The 19,665-nt window shown below is 48.5% G+C and overlaps 1 protein-coding gene across 2 annotated transcripts in view; it reads right to left on the reverse strand.

Annotated features, from left to right (window-relative positions):
- The window catches only part of GREB1 (growth regulating estrogen receptor binding 1), a 154,805-nt gene that overhangs the window by 71,175 nt on the left and 63,965 nt on the right, over positions 1 to 19,665 (reverse strand). For both annotated transcript variants that reach the window (XM_056128477.1, XM_056128469.1), the window contains exon 2: positions 3,191 to 3,347. In XM_056128477.1, the coding sequence (XP_055984452.1) occupies positions 3,191 to 3,347 (157 nt within the window). The remainder of the gene's footprint in view (positions 1 to 3,190; positions 3,348 to 19,665) is intronic.

Here is a 19,665-nt window from a genome sequence, read left to right on the forward strand (position 1 = left end):
ACATGGGACTGGAGCGATAGCACCGCAGGTGGGGCTTTTTGCCTTGCATGCGGCCGACCTGGGTTTGATCCCCGGCATCCTCATAGGGTCCTCCGAGTAACGCCAGGAGTGATTCCTGAGTGCAGAACCAGGAGTAACCGTAAGCATCGTTGGGTGTGACCCAAAAAGCCAAAAAAGAAAAAAAAAGTGTGACATTAGAAGTGGCTAGAATTATAGAAACTGACCCTTATCTTGTTTAATGAATAAAAATTTAAAACACCTTTTCCATTTGTTAGTCTTTAAAAAAAAACACACACATAAAAGACATTTTCTCTAGAAGGAGGTGGTAAATCCCCCTATTTGGAGAACAATGTGATAAGGGCCCAGCAGAGAATCACCCTCACAAATTTAGAGAATGTGAAAAGACGCCAGCATCAATACACTGGCAGCCGGGTCATGAAAATCTTAAATGTTATTGTCTGAGGAAACAAGCAATGAGATAAGGAACCCTGGCAGAGACAGGCAGTCAAAACAAGCAGCGGCAAGTACAATCAGCCGGTCCTGCTTTATGAGGTAGACACTGGGGGCTCAAGTTGAGGGCTCAGTGTAAGCTGCCCTGCGCCCCAACCCACCCCAATCTCCGGACACAGTTCCCACCCGCCACTTCCTCTCTTCTCCTCATGCTAAGAAAACAGATTTTTCAGAGGATTTCTGTATTCCTTCTGCTGGGCCAATAGGAAAATCCTAGAGTGTATGCTCCGGCTTTCATGCGGACATGACAGCTGAACCAGCTCCCTCCCTGCCCCCTCCAGGGAATCTTCACCATCACCCCTGAGGAGGGGAGGGACAGTCCCCGCGGCTGCCCCTGAACGCAAGCTCAAGGTCCACAGGCAGTCAAAGGTCTCCCAGGAGTCAGAACGTTCCAGATGCAGCCTTCAATTAGAGGCTGGGATAGTCATCCATGGAGGAGGCTGGGATAGTCGTCCATGGAGATCTGAAACATGAGAAAAAACTGACGGGGGGGGGGGGGGCGCCCAGGGGGATTTAAGGATCCCACCTCTAAGGAACCCGTATCTTCCACTATTTGTTGTGACAGAGCTGGCAAAACTGAGGCTGAGTTTCTGCACTCATCATCTCCCCAATTTTAAACAAACCAGCTGGGGGCGGGGGTTGCCTTTGGCAGATTCTAAGACTTCATTCGTATGTGTTAAATCATCGGTCAACGTAAAGATCATTAGTGTTCTCAGAAGCAACAACGAGTTTTGGTAGAGTAAGACGTTGAGGCACGGGGCCAGGGAAATAGTCTACTAGGGCCAACCTGGGTTTGGTCCCCCAAACCCCAGCAGGAGTGATTCCTGAGCACAGAGGCAGGAATATGCCCCGAGCACTGCTGGGTAGCGGATGGCCCCCAAACAAAACAAAGCACAGCAGAGAGCGCGGCCATCCTACATCTCAGGCCTCTTAGCCAAAAGCCTGGTCTCTAAATCATCCTTCAACACATGCTCCTTTGCCAGCAGCAGACGCTGGTCCTGTGATGGGAACGCCATGGAAATTCCTGGATTTCCCAATCCCTGGTGTTAGCCACAATTCAGTGTCTGTCACGCCCAGTGGTTTTTGCTCCCAGGCTGTCACCACTTGCGGGATTAAATCAATGAGGATGTTTTTCGACAGTGACACAGGAATGCCTCTGGGCCAGAGTAAGTCATCACCAGCTCTCACCCCAGCACCCCATTTCCTCTGTGCCACGCCGGAGCCCACCCTCCCCACAGCCACCTGACACACACCAGGACCAGTCCGTCACCTGTGCACATAACTGCTGACGCATACAGCACACGATACCAGCACAGGGCCTGGCACGCCGGATATTCCTCTTCCGGGGGCTCCCAAGCAATGCTCAAGGGCCCCAAGTGCTCAGATATGGTGCTGCTCAAGTCAAGCAGGCCACCAGAGTCACACCCAGAGGTACTCAGGGGACTAACCGGAAGTGCTGTTGGGGTTCAAACTCAGAGCCAGGAGCACGGAAAGCAGGCGGTGCAGCTCTTTAGCTAGCTCCTTGGGCTCTGTCCTCTTCCTCTAATTCATTGTCATTCATCAGGTAATGAACGAGTCAAAAACAAACTGAGGGCCAGACCGCAAGTAAGGTGCTTGCTTTGCCTGTGGACAACCCGTGTTCAATCCCCAGCATCTCTTCTGTCTGCTGAGCACTGAGTGCAGAGCCAGGGGGAATCTCCAAGCACTGCTAGGTACAACCTCCCACCACCTCAAAAAAGAAAAAAAAACTGACAAGAACTCCCATAATAGTAATTATCATATACGATGAAGGCAGGAGTTATTTTTAACAGAAAAATATACTGCTATATAAAATATACCAGCCCCCTCCCTGGGAGCCTCCCTAGGGGCCAGTGGATTGGCGCTTGCCCTACACAGAGCAGACCCGGGCTCAATTCCCGGCATCTGATAGGGTTCCCCCAAGCACTGTCAGGAGTGCAGAACCAGGAGGAACCCTTCAGCACTGCTGGGTATAGTCCAAAAACAACAACAAAAATACAGCACCGTTATAAATACGAGCTGAGGATGGGGACACACACCCACTTTTATCTCTGGAGAACTAAGTCCACTTAAAGCTCTCCCACCTGGAAGGAAATCTGCTCATTCATTCTTGGCACACATGAAATTCAAAAGGCTAAGAGAAGCAAAAAGAAACTACATAAATTTTACAAAGATATTACCATGAATCACAGGACAGAAAGAAAAAAAAATATATATGCATATACATATAAAACATAAATAAAATAAATACACATAAACAAAAATACATATATAGAGTGTCTAAAAGCAGGTTAAATCTTAAAGACACTTGAAATTTTCAAGAAATGTTAAAGATCTTTGAAATAGTTAAAGAAATCTTAGAGACATGTTTAAGAAAACACCATAGCTTTGAATAAAAGCAGAAGGATCAATTCAACCCCATCTAACGATACGGTGCTTTTTTCCTTCCTTTCTCCCATTATTCCAACAAATCATTTTATCCCTGTCCACTCTCCAGCTGAAACTTATTTTCACTTGAGCCCAGGGGAGAATGTTTGTGCAACTGTCTTCTAATCCTGATTCTCGTCCCCTTGAGTCCAGGGGCAGAAAGCAAAGGAGGGAGTTCCCGTGCAGGCTGCTCTCACTCACGGCAGCCCAGACCACAGCCCCGAGCACTGCCTACCTTCCAGGGCCGAGAGCTGCTGCTCGGCCTCCAGGTACAGCTGGGAGAAGACTGGCCTGGGCACCAGGCTGTTGGAGCGCAGGGAAGCCTCGATGGAATTGTGCAGCACCTCTTCAAAGCGCGTCGTCTTCAGCTGTCCAGCGTAGGAGTTTCCCATCTTCAAGAGAGAAGCCGGAGCCCTCTGTTCCAAAAGAGGCCGTTACAGAGAGAGCCCCAGGCAGGAAACCCAGAGGTAGAAGGTGAACTTGCCAGGAGGCGGGCGGAACGACTGCCCGTTCCTGCGCTCCCCAGAGTGGAGGCAGCAGCTCTGGGCGGCAGCTACACAGCCCATCAATTGCAGGAAGTTATATAAGTAACAGCTTTGTCTAATTTAGCTCTCAGGGAGCAGAGTCTCGTACCTCCTGGAATATTGTACTAGAAATCAGCCTAGTCATCCCCAGATTACACACACAAACACAGACACACACAGTCACTGGCATGCATACACAGACACACATACAGAGACACACGGAGATACACACACAGACACGCACACACAGATACACACAGACACGCACACAGACACACACAGATACACACAGACACGCACACAGACACACAGACACAGGCATGCACACACAGACACACATACAGAGACACACACAGACATACACACACAGACACGCACACACAGAGATACACACACAGACACAGGCATGCACACAGACACACATACAGAGACACACACTGAGATACACACGCTGAGACACGCACACAGACACACACACGGAGACACGCACACAGACACACACACAGACACATACACACAGACATGCATACACAGAGACACAGAGACACACAGAGACATACAGAGACACACAGAGACACACAGTCACACACACAGTCACACACACAGACACACAGACACACAGACACACACACGATTTTTTATTTCCCTAGAACAGAGCAGCCCTGCACCACTCCGTGTGTGCCAATGCTGGTAATTCAGGGATCCCTGACAATCAGTTCTGAGTTTAGGATTGCAGGACTCAGGCCCCTCACCCACCCTCCACCCGCGCATCACACCCCCACCTCTTCATCCTCTCAAAGGTAGAAAAGTCAATTTCCCATCATAGACTTTTCTCCTCAAAGGCTATTAGGAATACTGTTTCTTTAAAGCTTTCGCTTGTTTGTTTCCATTATGCAAGGATGCAGAAGGACATCTGGAAAATCAGGAAATCACAGAGGGTGAAGGCAAGAGGAATGGCCCCGATATTTCTATTCCTCTCCCTCCCCACCCCACCCGCAAGACTGCCACTGTGGTTTTTTGGTAGCAGCTTGAGTAAGCAATAACTCACACGATAACGTTCACCCATGGAGTGTACGAGCCTGGAAGTTTCATTCACTGTGGAGCAACCACCACACAAATCATTTTACAACATTCCCATCACTCCAAAAAGACACCTTCAGCTCCTGTTCCCCAATTCCACAATCCTCCTGCCCCAGGTAACCACTAATTTCTCTGTCTCTAGCTTTGCCTATTCTGGACGTTTCCTAAGTAACAGAATCAAGTGACACGTGGTCTTTTTGTGGCTTCTTGCATTGTACAGAGTATCTCCAAGGTTCATCTTTGTATCATCCCAGTGGAAAATTCTGATAGAACCTTCCGGACTGAATTCCCTTAGAACTTTGGAGATAGGAGTCGATGTGGAGGCTATTTTTAGAGGATGTAATCACTCTTGGATACAATTTTTTAAATTCTCTTTTGATTTCATATAAGCACTTCATCCAGGTTTTTTACAAATATTCTTGAAGAACTTTTAAAAGAGTGTATCATACTTTGATAAAGGAAGAGATATTTGCTTAGATAGTTCTCTTGGATCAGACTCCTGGCTAAATGTCTATATGTAGTCCCAAGAACAGACAATGAACTTATATTCCTTCTGAATCCTTTCCATTTATTTTCTAAATTTCATTAAATTGGATTCTTTTTGCTCAGAACTTCACATTTTCCTTTAGGTAGGTCTTGTGCTACAGCATGCAGAGGTTCAGTATAAAATGTTCTTATCAATTTTTTTAACACAGATTATTTTCTCTTTTCCTATTCCGCCTTTGATTTAGTCCTTATCCAGGAGTAAATGTTAATTTTGAAAGTCAAGACATTGGGGAAGCAGAGACAGCCTTATTCAAATCTCTGCTTTTCTTGGACTGTAATCATAACTATGGGTCTTAAGAACGACTTTGTACATTTGTGAGGGTTTTCTTTTCGACAAAGACCTATAGGATTTTTACAACATTCCAAAGGCATGAGAAAGGAACAGAGCCAACACTTTTAGGAACGAAAGGAGAGAGATTATTCCTTCTAGATTTTTATTTCTCATCAACTAACACCACAGGACTTGATAAAGCAGTAGGAGAGAAATACAAAATAATCACAGCCCAAGATACCAGCATGACAACAGTCAACCCAGGCCGGCAGCTGTTGTACAGACACACTCCCACACTCAGGTTGCAATCTTGGTTTCCTTCCTTGGAGGGAAGATGAGGGCACTTCCTTGACATGCCCCCGTCCCTGTGATAACGGTGGCAGAGCAATTTCTTTTTTTGGGAGGGGGTGCATAGGGGTCACTCCTGGCTTGTGCACTCAGGAATTACTCCTGGCGGGGCTTGGAAGAATATTTGGGATGCTGGAAATCGAACCCAGGTCCTCCGCGTGCAAGGCAAACGCCCTACCTGCTGTGCTATCGCTCCAGCCCCAGCAGAGCAATTTCCACAAGGGCCATGGGCACCTTTGGAGCTCTGGCTTCCCTTCTGAAGTAAGAATGAGGCTGTGATCACGCTGATTTTCTGCCACTATTGTAAAGAAGAGCCAGCCTTTCCTCTCCCAACCAAAAGTAAATGGAAACTATTAAGCCCTTTCTGCCTGCAGCAATAACTCCTGACCACCAGGCCCTTTGGTCAGCTTCTGCCTGTGCAGAGCCTGGGGAAATGAGCTGCGAGGAGGCCTCAGGCATTAGCCCCAACAAAAAAGAAAAGGGCTCCTGAAAGACAGAGGTCAGGGCTGCAGGCCCCTAATAGCTGCACCCAAAGGGGCTGCAGATCCTCTCGTCTAACCTTCTTTTCTCTTGACCTGCCGTCCACTTCAATACGTGCATGAGGGGTGACAGGCCACATTTGGGGACACTTGTATGATTTTCTGTTCCGAGTGAAAGCAGCCCCCAATTAAGAACATCACACGTGCCTCTTATTTCCATAGGATCTCCATCCAGGGAGCTTAAGGCACACAGAGAGAGGCTTTAGGTCAAGCCCACTTCGCAGGGAACTATTGCAGAAGCATGAACTGTTGAGAAATCCAGGCCCATCCCCACCCCCCTTCCCCTTGTCCGGCATTCTGGTCAGCTCACCTGACTACTGCCTCAGCCCCAGAGCTCCGGACTCTACCAATAAAAGCAGATCAAAGCCCAACATGCAGCGAGAGCAGTAAAGAAGAAAGAAAACCGACATTCACCGCCTGCCTGTGTCCAGACACTGGGCGGGCTCCGAGCTTAAGAGCGCAAACCCCACCGAGAGGGCAGATGTAAAATCTTGCAGAGAAGGAACCTGGTTGAAAGAAAAGAGAAAGGAACCAAGGGAGGGAAAGGACAGGAGGGTGGGGACGGGAGTGGCAGGAGGGGAGAAACACCCGAAGACCCCACGACAGACAGAGTGAGTGCTCCCTCTCAGAAAGGGGCGAAGGGACGTTTACAACCGAAAGCCAACCTTAAAGCGTTAATGTCCATAAGCAACCAGCGAGGGAGCAAGGCACAGCCCACCAGGGCCACGGCTGCCTTTGTTAGGCGGGGAAGGAGCACCGAGATCTATGAAAATATTGTGGTAGAGGCTGGATCGATAGCACAGCGGGTTGGGTGTTTGCCTTGCACGCAGCCGACCCAGGTTCGATTCCCAGCATCCCATAGGGTCCCCCGAGCACCGCCAGGAGTAATTCCTGAATGCAGGAGCCAGGAGTAACCCCCTGTGCACCGCATGGTGTGACCCCAAAAAGAAAAAAAATATATTGTGGTCCTTCCTTAGCCCCCAAATGGTTCTACTCCAGGTCATGACAAGAGCAGGAACTTCCGCTACAGCCCAGATGGTGACAGGATGGGGTCAGGATCCGTGGCGGGCGCAGGCTGAACAGGGCTCTCTGGCAGGTGAGAATCCCATGCTTGTGTCCTATGGGCGCCAGAGAACCAAAGAAAGAGGAGCCCACCTCAGGCACATGAGCCCACACTGATTCTCCCTTGGGCCCCGCTGAACTAAGGCAGCTCCGGGCCCATGTCCTGGGCCCAGTCTCCCTTTTTGCTGGTCCTGCCCACTCAAGCCCATTGCTCTGTCTCCGTCAGGCTCCTGTAGCTGACATTCAAGACAGCCCACTGGACACACTTGGACAACTGCCTACCCATGATGCGAACTCCAGTGGACACTTGGGCGTCTGCCTGCTTTGTAGAGCGACACACAAAAGCTGCCTGAAAATTCTGCTTGTAGGGATACAACTGGACTCCCCAGGTCTCCAAGGGGTCTGCCAATGGGGGCCTTTTGCCACAACGGTCACAGCACCATTTGATGGGCGCTCCATCTAGAACCCGTGCTTACATGGCGTGCCCAGTCCAAAAAGCCCCTGGGAGCCCGGGCGGTGCAAAGGGCACTGTCCCTGGTGAGTTTGGAATCCCAAAGGCGGGCAATGCTTGTGAGGGCTGAGACAACCAGCCCAAGTCGGCTCCTCCCCTGACCTGACTGCCAGTAAATCAACCCAAGCTGTGGCGCTTGAGCAAAAGAACTCAGGACGATCAGGTAGGCTAAGTTGAAGTTCGATTAGAATATGTGCGGAGCAGAAACACAGAAGACAAAGGATTACACGAGAGGTGACCACCGAGGGAGTCTCCCGGTGATCTGGATGGATGGAAGCCCCACATAAGCTCTGCTCCTTCCCAAACTGCACGACAGTGACAGCGGAGGATGCCGAAACATAAATATACACAGACAGAGATGAGTAAAAGTGATGGCAGAGGAGACGGGCCGGTGAGGTCGGTGAGCAAAGACGTAGCTCAGTGGAAGAAAAACGTGTAACCGCACTGAAGCCTTTGGCATGTGTGAGCGCGTGTACACACACACACACACACACACACGCACACACACCGTGACAAAAAGGCTTAGAAGATGACAAATAGGAGAAGTGGTACCAGACTTTCGGGTCTGCCCACAAGGAAGGAAGGAAAAAAGAAAGGGAGGGAGGGAAGGAGGGAGGGAGGGAGGGAGGGAGGGAGGGAATACAGTAAACTTCCAGAGGTGAGGGGGAACGGAGAACACTCTAAAAACTGCAACAAAAAAGGAAAAGTTTTTACATTTCTCAACCCCTACACAGACAATGAAAAAAAGCCCCCAAAGCCAATGAGGTAAAATGATTTCCTAGCCAAATTCGTATATCCAACTAAAGGAACAATCCAAATCAGAGGAAAAGGAAACCATTTTCAGAAATTCAAGATCGCAAATCCAAGAGATCCAAAATTGTGTCTCCCAAGGTCCCTTTTCCCAGAAACTCCTCGGAGACGTCACTTGAAACACGAGAGAATCCGGGACTGGGGGCAGGAATGCAGAGAAAGAACAGGGCTCCGGCTGACAGCACAGGCAGCCTCACCCGCCGCGCTTCCACACCATGACCTTGATCCTGTCTGGTACCCGGTCCTGTCTGGTATCTCTGCAGCTTCCTTTCATCCCCACATTACACAAGAAACTATGGCTCAAGCCCCGGGGGAAACCTGTGTAATGCTCTGGAGATAGATAGATAGATAGATAGAGATATCTATAGGTAAATATATAAATTTAAATATATAAATTTATAGATATATAAATCTGGATTTTATATATATAATATATAATATAATAGTATATTAAATATTATATTATATATTAAATAATATATATCATATTATATATTATGTTAAATATTATATTATATATTAAATGATATATTATATCATATATTATATATTAAATTATATTATACAATAAATAATATTTATATCATAATAATATAATATAATAATTACTATATTATAATTATTAATATATTATAAAATATATTTATATATTTATTTATATTTATAAATTTATAAATTTATGTATTTATTTATATTTATATAATATATTTTATTATATTATATAATAAAATAATATTATATTATTATATTATATATTAAATATTATATTAAATTATATATTAAATATTATATTATATTATATAATAAAATAATAATATAATATATATATAGCCTGGCAAGCTACCCGTGGCATATTCGATATGCCAATAACAGTAACAATAACGGGTCTCATTCCCCTGACCCTGAAAGAGCCTCTAATACGTTGGGTAAGACAAGTAAGGAGAGGCTGCTAAAATCTCAGGGCTGGGACGAATGGAGATGTTACTGGCGTCCACTCGAGTGAATCGTTGAATAACGGGATGACATGATACACTGATATATATATATATATATATATATATATATATTTAAGGAGGGTGGGGTTGGTTTTCTTTGGCTAGAAATGTATCTTTGTAAATGAAGCATTTCATTATGGAGGCTTCATTTTCTTGTCAGGCAGATAATCTTTTTTGCTAAGAATCTAAAGTAATCTTTTTTGGATTTCAAGTGTTTTGTTTTATCTAGTGCAGGGGGGTGGGGGGCACCCAGAGGTGCTCAGGGCCACTCCTGGCTCCTGGTAGTGCTCAGAGAAACATGTAGAGCTGGATACGAAAACCAGGCTGGGTGCTTGTCAAGGATGCACTCGGCCCTGTGGGCCATCGCTCCAGCCCAGAAAGTTAAATAGTTTTTACCTTCATATTGAGAGACCCAAATCTGGGTGGAAGAATGGGAAAACCAGATTCTGAGTAGTAATTACGGAATTCCAAAAGGCTCGGGACAAAAGTATTATACTACCTTCATTTTGAGATGGAGAGACTGAGTCTGGGATTTCAAAGCTTTTGTCATTTTTATTACTTCCTTCAGCAGCATAAAAGCCAAGAACAATTTAAGCAGTCACCCAGAGCATCTTAAGAAAGAATGAGGGACACTTGGTGTGCAGACGCTATTTTTGATTTACATTTATGACTTTATTCCATCTTCACCAGAGCACTGAAACACAAGCATGTAACATGCTTCTCATTTTACACATGAGGAAACTGAGGCAAGGAGAGAAGTGGGCTGATCTTTGTCTTCTCTCTTTCTCTGTCTCTCTCTCTCTCTCTCTCTTCTCTCTCTCTCACACACACACACACACACACACGGAACAATTTCAGAGTCTCCCACAAAAGACCTACACAAGAAGTTTCACTTGCAATGAAGCCAGTGACGTCAGGAAAAAAAAGTATTCTTGAAAAGCAGTTGGTTGGTGTTCAAAATAATGCTCGCTGCACTATAGCCGTACTAAAAACTGGGATGAACAACATTCCCTAGATTCTTAGCAGTTCTAGATTCTTCACAAGACAGGGGAGCGAAATGAAAAGAAAATTAAGCCTCTGTAAATCCAAAAGGTCATTTAAACAGACACATTTCTAGCCAGACAAAGAAAACCATCTGCTTTCTAAGGAAGTTGCCTGAAGTCCAGTCGGCTGGAGAGCGGGCCGGGGAGGGCTTTACAAGGCAGCAAAACAAACAAACCAAGCCTGGCTGGGACCTGCACCTTGTCTGTCTCTCTGTCAGCCCCTGGGCTCTTCCTGGAAATTAAAGCAGGGGAACCCGTCCCCTTAGCAATCCCAGTCAATTCAGACAAAAATCATTCCGGCTGGGTCCTCCCCTTGAAGTCCCTTTCTTTTCCTTTCTTCCCTTCCCTGTTTCCTTTCAGATAAGAGGATGGAATCTTTTATCTTCAAAGGGTTTCCAATACTTCCTGGGAAGGCCGAAGCTTCCATGTGGAGCTAAAGTTTGAGCCCACTGGGTCGGATGCACAGAGCTGAGTGTCTTTCCCTGCCTTCTATCAGTCAAGGGATGAAACACTTCCACCCAAACCCACAGTCTGGGTTGGTGACAGCAGCTCCGGCAGCCCAGAACTTTCGGAATTCACTTCTTAAGATAACACCCAGCTCTGGGTATCGCCACGGGCTGCAGACTCATGATTTGGCTCATAAAAAATTAAGCTGTCACTTCCCCCAGCCAGTACACTCATCAGAGAGAGAGAGAGAGAGAGAGAGAGAGAGAGAAAGTGCTCTTCCCCACAGAGATCTCAGCTGTTCATTCCCGAACAGTCTGACACCAACCGCCTGTTTCCTGGAAACGTCCCAGGAGGCACAGGATAGCCCCAGTCTTTCCACAGATGGAGACGGAGGCTCACCATGTGCTGAGAACAAGCTCCCTGGTGCCTCATCAACATCCAGTTCCATCAAACCCAGCAGGACACTTGGATGAAGTTGCAGGAGCCTTCAAGTTACACAGTCGGGCTGGAGAGTAAACCGGCCTCACTATTCAGATCGAGGACCTCACTGAGCATGCATCTCCTGCCTGCAAAGTGACTGTTCCAAATGCACTTTGAAATAAGAATCACCAGAGACACTAAGTTCCTAGCGATGCTTCTTTTTTTTTTTTTCCAGCCTCATGGCCTCGAGTGAAGACATTCATCCTCACTGGGCCTGATTCCTCCTTTGTAAAATGGGGGTGGGGGAGTCAGAAGAATTACCCTAATCCAGGAGTAGTGAACCAACCTTTGTAAACTGCACAGTACATTTAAAAGACACAAATATATTCTAGGTTCTTCTTAAAAATGGAAACCTGCTGTCCAAAATTCGAATTTCTGGAGGCTAATCAGCACTCTCCATTGCATTTGAGTCACTGGACTCCAGTGAAATAATTAAGCTGGATTCCTTTAGCAAATCCACTAAGGAAAACAGAACAGTTCAAATGAATATAATTTTCATGTCTCCCCTTAAAATCACAAAGCCCTTGGCAAAAGAAATGAGTCTCCCGTCACCTCTTTATGTTCCAGGGTGCAGGCCCTCGGGAAGGAATTGCTTACAGTCTGGAGAGGGTCAAGGAGCAGAAGCCCACCTGTGAAGGTCACAGAGGTGATGACAGGAAAAACTCAGAAGCAGAATTTGAAGTCCCGGCTCTACCAAGTAAACCCAGGAGGTTTCCGTTTCATCTCCCAGCATGCCGTTGCTGAGCCACTGGCAGAAAGTCTTTCTGCTGATGCTCCCTCGGTCCCAGGAATTACCTGAACTCACCTTACTGCTTTCTGCTCCAAGCAAGGTCAAAGGAGAGCCCTTCCAATGAGCATCAAAGTACAAGATGTGCCTTTGATTCTTTTTCCCTTGAACACACCGCTGCTTCTGGCCCCTGAGTGCTGGCCCAGCATCCTGGCGGACTCTTAATCACTCCTGTTCCGCCCCGCCCCCTCCCGCCCTGACAGTGGGCTCTGTTGTTTCCTCCATGCCCCCCACCCAAGGCCACCAAGAGAGATGGAGGGTATGTGTCTCCCACCTCCTGAAGGTTCAAGACTGGCTGCAGCCATCATTCCATTCCCTACTGAACCAAGAAGTGTGCAATGCCAGCAGCTTCTTCTAAGAGCAAATCTGGCCCAAGGAATGGTCCTCACACCCGCTAATGAGCCGAGGATGCTGAAGGATGTCCTGGCCCACCTCCCACAGCTCAAAGACAAGCCGAAGTGGGAAACCTCCAGTCTCAAGAAGACCTGAGAATGGGGAACAGCATGAATCTGACCTAGTCTATGCTTTCTCGCAGGCTTGCCCAGAGCAATGTGAAATGCTCACAGCATCTCAGCGACAGAAAAACCTCATGGGCACCTGCGGTGAAGGAGGAAGGCGAAATAGAGTGAAATTCACCAATAGAAAAAGTTGCTCGAGCGGGCCCAGTATCGTCTCCATTGGAGACTTTGTTGTTACTGTGTCTGGCATATCGAATACGTCACGGGGAGCTTGCCAGGCTTTGCCGTGCGGGCGAGATACTCTCAGTAGCTTGCCGGGCTCTCCGAGAGGGGTGAAGGAATCGAACTCGGGTCGGCCATGTTGGCTGCGTGCAAGGCAAACGCCCTACCGCTGTGCTAATTATTGGGGCTGGAGTGATAGTACAGCGAGTAGGGTGTTTGCCTTGCACGCAGTTGATCCGGGTTCGATTGCCAGCATTCCATATAGTTCCCTAAGCACCGCCGGGAGTAATTCCTGAGTGCATGAGCCAGGAGTAACCCCTGTGCACTGCCAGGTGTGACCCCCCAAAAAAGCAAAAAAAAAAGTTAACTATCTGGGGGCAAGTGGAAGTTCATGAGGTGACACAAGTGTAGCATGACCTTAGCCCGGTACAGGCACGGAAAGAAAGGGGTGGAAGGTTCTAAGGCAGGCCCATGTACCAGGGCCTCCCGGAAGAGGCTGGGTCTGGAAGGCTGAGTCCAGGCTTGCCGGATGAAACGAAGAATAAAGTCTTTGGGGCTGAACGTACCCAGACTGGGTAGGGAAGATGAAAGCGGAACCCCGCTTCATGAGGGATGGGGGTACATGCAGATAACTAGACCATGAGGATTCTGACAGGACAGGTCAGAGTAAACCCTGTAGTCCGCTTAGTCCCAAGGCAGGCTTGCGGAGAACCGTCAAAGGTGGCAGCTCCCACAGAGGGAGCCCGGCCAAGGCAGAGAGGGACAGGAGGAGCCGGAGAAAGGGAGAAAACCAGTGGGGGACCCAAGTACTGGGCCGGCACTGCCCAGTTTCTCTGTGTGCCCAAGCCCCTCCCAGACACCCATGAAAACCTCCTTGGGCAAAGGCTGGGCTGTCCCCACTCACTTCCCATCTCTTCTCGCCTTGCCCTGATGGAGGAACATGGCAGAGGAGACGAAGTCACATTCTGGCCAAAGGCTGGCCAGAGTTCAAGTCCCCAGAGGGTGGGCAAGGCACTTCTGCCCCCCTGCCTAGGGTTCTCTGCTTCCGTTTCCGAGAGGCACCCCCACACATGGTTCTTGGGCAGGTGGTCCCGCTCCCCCACGTTCTAGCTCCTCCGTTCCCCAGACCCGCACTGGCCCTGCCAACCGTCACCACAGCGCCCTCCTCCAAAGGAAGCCTTAGCTTCCTCCCCCCTGCTCCTCATTTCCAGTAGCTTGGCAGTCACACCCACAAACTACCCCCGGTGCCATGTAATCTCATCAACGGCCAAGATCCAGAGACTATAAAACAAAGCTCCCGGAAGAGAGGGATGCAGTATTTCCTGGAATGCACGGCAGTGCGATCCTTATACTCTAGCCCACTGATATGCCTAAAGCAGCACACGTGTTTGGTTTTAACATACTTGCTTGTATTCTCTTATATATGGGTTTAAATGGCCCCAGAATGAAATACAACAACCCTCACACACTTTCCTCTTATTGTGGTGGGAAAGATGCTCGCTGGTTGGGTGGGTGTCTGAATATTATCTGTAATGAACTACTGTGAACTACATTAAATGTATAAGGTAAGGTAAAGGTAAAGGCCCTCCCGTTGATCGTCGATTTGCTCGAGCGGGCCCAGTAATGTCTCCATTGGAGACTTTGTTGTTACTGTGTTTGGCATATCAAATACTCTCGGTAGCTTGCCGGGCTCTCTGAACATTAAATGTATATGAAAATAAAATGTACAAATAAAATATATAAAAATTAAAAATTAAATTAAAAAAAAACAAAGGAAGCCTCAGCAGAACATCCACAACTCGGGCTCAGCATCCCTGACCCCTGGTCCCTGCCTCCTGTGAGTCCCCCGTGGCGAGATGGAAGGGTCCCTCAGCCAACATGCAGGCATGCCAACCTACATGCCGGCCGGGAGATGAGTCCGAACCTTACAGAAGCAGAGCCAGAGCCAAGTCTCCTCCAGGCTGCGCTGGGCGGTCCCCCGGCCCCCCAGAGGGAACTCCAGGGAAGTGGGACAGGCGTGCTGAATGGAGGAGGTGGCCATAAACACATTCACTGCAGAATGATCTTCTATAAACTCTTTGACCGTCCTCCAGGCAGGAAACGGGGCATTTGAATGTAGATTTCTCTGATTTTCCCCCAGGGAACTCATAAACCCCCACACCAGGTGCTGTTTTAGAAAGGAAGTCCAGGCTGAGGGGTGGGCTTCTGTCTGCTTCACTGTCTCTCCAACTGAGCCCCTCAGACAGCTGTCCCCAGACCACTGTGCCCCCACCACACACACTCCTCCCTCCCAAGCCAGGAGGAAGCCAGCCGCAGGGAGGACGGAAGGAGAGAGAAAGCCACTCAGAAAGACAAAACTACTGGAAAAGAAAAAAAAAACTTCTCCAGCACCAGCCAGGTGGGGTTGAAACCGTGTGGCGCCACTCTTCTACCGTTCATAATTGCTAGACTACCTCGATGCTGGGGGAATCTGCCCGGTACAAATGAATTACTGATAACCCCTTTCAAAATCATTTCAAAATAAATAAATAAACAAATAATAAAGGGGTCAAAGAAACAACACCCGGTAAGGTTTAGCTTGCTTGTCTTCCCTGTGGCTGACCCAGTTTTTGATGCCTGGCACCCCACCCCCGCCCCCGCCCCGGGGTTCCCCCGAGCACTGCCAGAAGTGATCCCTGAGCAGAAAGAGAGAGCCAGGAATAAGCTCTGAGCTCAGCCAGGAGTAGCCCTCCAACAGCTCCCCAAACAAGGAAACATAAAGGGAATCTTCACTCAGCAGACAGCTCCTCTGCCTCTTCCCAGGAAGGCTGACACTGCAAATATTCTGCCTGACACAGACCAACACTGTCTTGATAAGCCAAAGAGTCAGCACGAGTCTCTCCAAGCCCGAATCAAAGGCACCCTACCTTTCCAAGAGCAGCCAGGAGACCAAGCAGCCCGCAGCAGGGTGCCAAGATTCTCTCGTCCCAGGAACTGTGCCTTTGATCCAAAGTGTCCCTTACAATGGTGTCCTGTGCTCCGGTCGGCCTGACCCCAGGGCTCTCCCGCCCTGCCCGGGGCAACTGGGGCAGCCAAGCAGCCAGGGAAGGTTTCAGAGCCAGCATCTGCTCTGCTCCAGGCGTGATAATAACAACCAGAGGAAAAACTACCTCTCAGCAGCAGACCTTCCAAGTTGGGCTCCGTCTGCCCCAGGCTCCTGCTGGCTCAGATGGCAAATGCCACAGGCTCCGGTTCTTCGGTTCTTCGCAGCGCTGAAGGGTGTTGCTGGGTCAGCGTGCTCTCACGCAGGTACATTCCCATCTGGCAGCCTGACCCGGGCGGGGAACAAGGCTCTCAAACAGCACTTTGCAAGGCTGGGGGCTTGGGGGTAGCGCTGCAGGCTCCCCTGGCATAGAGAACGCAGCATCGGGAAAGACACAGCCTGGGCTGGCCCAGGACGGCAAGTGAGGCGGTGACACCCGGGAAGCAAAAGCCCCTTAACCTCGCCACCTCCTTGAGCAACACAACTCACAAGGAAATTTCCTCCGAGAGGCACATGCTGAAACTTTTCTTTTTTTTTTCTTTTTTTTTTTTTAACTTAAGTTCACTTCAGCTGCCAGGCAAAATGGAAACACTGGCTCTTGACAACAGCTTCCTGACTATTCCTACGGGGATGAGCTTTGCAAAAGCCAGGAATCGTGTTCAAACCCCACTGGGAAAGGAGGGGGAAAAGGAAAGGATGTGAGCCCACTGCGGTGCTGCTCAATGCCTTTACCTTGGATTCTTTATCTTCCTGCTGGAGTCTTCGATATGCCTGCAAAAGTGACCAGGAGGTGACTTGGGGCTTTCTATGTCACCTGCCTTTTGTGGAAAACAAACGAACAAAAAAACCAGAGAGCTGGATGGTTCTGGTGGGTGCCCCAGTATGCAAAGACAGTTCTCCACTCTTTCTCACAAGAAGCTACAGGGTGGTCAAGAATGGCTGAGATTAGTACCAGGAATTTTGCTCCATGGCTTGGAGGCCAGCCATACATGCTAGGGGCAAAGGGAGCTCAGATAGAGAAGGGAGCACCAAATAAAGGGTGTTGGGAGGATACTCCCAGGATGGGAGAAGCATGCTGAAAGTAGACTATAGACCAAACATGACTGCCACTCAATGCCTCTTTTGCAAGCCATAGCACCCAAAAGGAGCAAGAGAACAAAAGGGAATGCCCTATCACAGAGGCAGGGTGGGATGGGGGGATGGGAGGGGTGGGAGGGATACAGAGATCATTGTGGTGGAGAATGGCACTGGTGGAGGGATGGATACTTGATCATTATATAACTGAAACCCAAGCACGAAAATTTGTAAGTCTACAACGTACCTCATGGTGTTTCACTAATAAAAATTAAAAAAAAAAAGATAGGCTCTGAGCCCATTGGAACCCGGATTTATAGCATGATTGCCCCATCCTGAAAAAGAGGGAGAACATTTGTTTCTTCTAGTTTTTATGAGGATTCAGTGAATGACACATGCATCACATTTACATTTTAAGCCATGATAACAATTAAATAAAATGCATGGGGCTGGAGTGTAGTACAGCAGGCAGAGCACTTGTTTTGCACCTAGCTGAGCTGGTGCAAATTCCCGGAATCCCGCTTGGTCCCCTGAACCAACAGGAATGATCCCTGAATGCAGAGCCAGAGAGGACCACCAGAATGCAGAGCCCTGAGCACCACCAGGTATAGCCCAAAAGTTAAAAAAAAAATTAGTAACAAATAAAATAAATACAATTTTTTAATGTTCACAATAGTTGCCTCTGAGAAAAGGTGCCAAGATGATTTTTATGCTTCTTCAATTATTTACGTAATTTGCCCCTTTTCAAATTAACATCAATTGTCACCCTGCTGGGGAGCTAATTAGCAAAGAGGAATTTGCCTTCATTAGCTGAGTGACAATGGCTTTGAACTGGCGATCTGTTCCCATGAATGTCCAATTAGGCTTCTGCTGTGGGAATAAGTAGGCTGCCTGCAGAGAGAACAGACCCCCAGGCCGGCTCCGAGGGACCATGCCACTGGCAGCGGTGTGGGTCTTCCTTGGAATCTCAGGGTGTGATTCTGCAGTCAGAGCTGGCCAGTGCATCTGGAGGCTCTTCCCCATTCCCGTTGGTCTCCACCTGCCCGTTCCTGTCCCTATGAGTAAGCGGCACAGGCAGTTCCCCGACCAGCAGCCTCGCTCACAGCTGAGACTGTGGTGTGTGGCCTTTGTTTTTCTTCTGGCCACAAAGGCAAGAAGCAATGACTTTCAAAAGCTGACTGCCTGTCCAGCAAAACACTGCGCCGGCCATACTAACCACCAATCACACACCATAAAGAGTTTCTCAGATCACTCGAGATTTGCTTTCCTTGCACAACAGTGAGGGGTTCATACTTGCACAGCCGCTGGAAGCTGCACAGTTTTCTACCTGGTCTGCCTCCCCCTCAGCCTCCAGCCACACGCGCTGCACGCTGGGCTCCATTTTCCTGGAAAGTCCTTCACTGTGGTTCACCACATGCACTTCTGCGGCTTGAGTATCCAACCCCGCATCACAGATGGCCCCTGTCTTTTCTAAAGAGACCTGAGCCCATCTGTCTTCATTTAGATCTCAAAACAGAGAAATAGACTGACATCCAGAGGCCTGCAGAAAATCAACCACTCTTTCCTCCAGGCCCATATACTCCACCTTGGGACACCGGTCCAGGGGACTTCCTGTCACTGTCCAACAGTCTTGGACACCCATGGGTCATCCAGCATGTGGGAGTCAGCAGCACAGAAGGAAGAAGATGAAGGAGAGAATAAGATGCTAAAGCAATCAGCGGAAAGCCAGGAGCACGAAAAAAAAAACGGAGTTTTAAATAACTCTTCATTATCATCCCTAGGAAGATGGGGGCCACACTCTGGTACCCCACCCATTCACTGGCTCAAACAGCATAGAGGAAGCCCCAGGTGCTTCCTCTGGTTCCAGACCTATCCTAGCTCTAGCTAAGCCCAGTCAGAGGCAGAGACAATCAATAGACATTGACTTCTCACAGTTTCGAAGTCTGGAAATCCAAGACCAGCAGACTCGGGGCGGTGCGAACTCACTTTGTGGTTCTGAGGATTTGTCGGGCTGTGTCTTCGCCTAGCAGAGGGGCAGTGCGTGGACTCCCTGCAGTCTCTTTTATAAGGGCACGAATCCCATGCCCAAGGGCTCCACCCTCATGTCTTAATCACATCCCCAAGACTCCACCTCCTATTACATTACTAGGAGTTAGGTTTCAACTGATGGTGGCCGGTGTGAGGGAACCCAAACCTTCCTGCAGCAGGATTCTTGCATGAAACTAGAGAGCTGGGTGCCCAGGTTGTGAATATGAATGCCACATAACGAAGGAAAGATCTGAGTATTCTGTTATGTGGTTCTGCTGTAACTTTTGTTGTTGTCTTGTATTGTTTATTTTTTTTCTTCTGGGGTCACACCCGGCGATGCACAGGGGTTACTCCTGGGTTTGCACTCAGGAATTACTCCTGGTGGTGCTCAGGGGACCATATGGGCTGCTGGGAATCAAATTCGGGTGGGCCGCATGCAAGGAAAACGTCCTAACCGCTGTAC

The sequence above is a fragment of the Sorex fumeus genome, unplaced genomic scaffold (assembly GCF_029834395.1).
Source record: "Sorex fumeus unplaced genomic scaffold, SorFum_2.1 ptg000006l, whole genome shotgun sequence".
NCBI classification, from domain to species: domain Eukaryota; kingdom Metazoa; phylum Chordata; class Mammalia; order Eulipotyphla; family Soricidae; genus Sorex; species Sorex fumeus.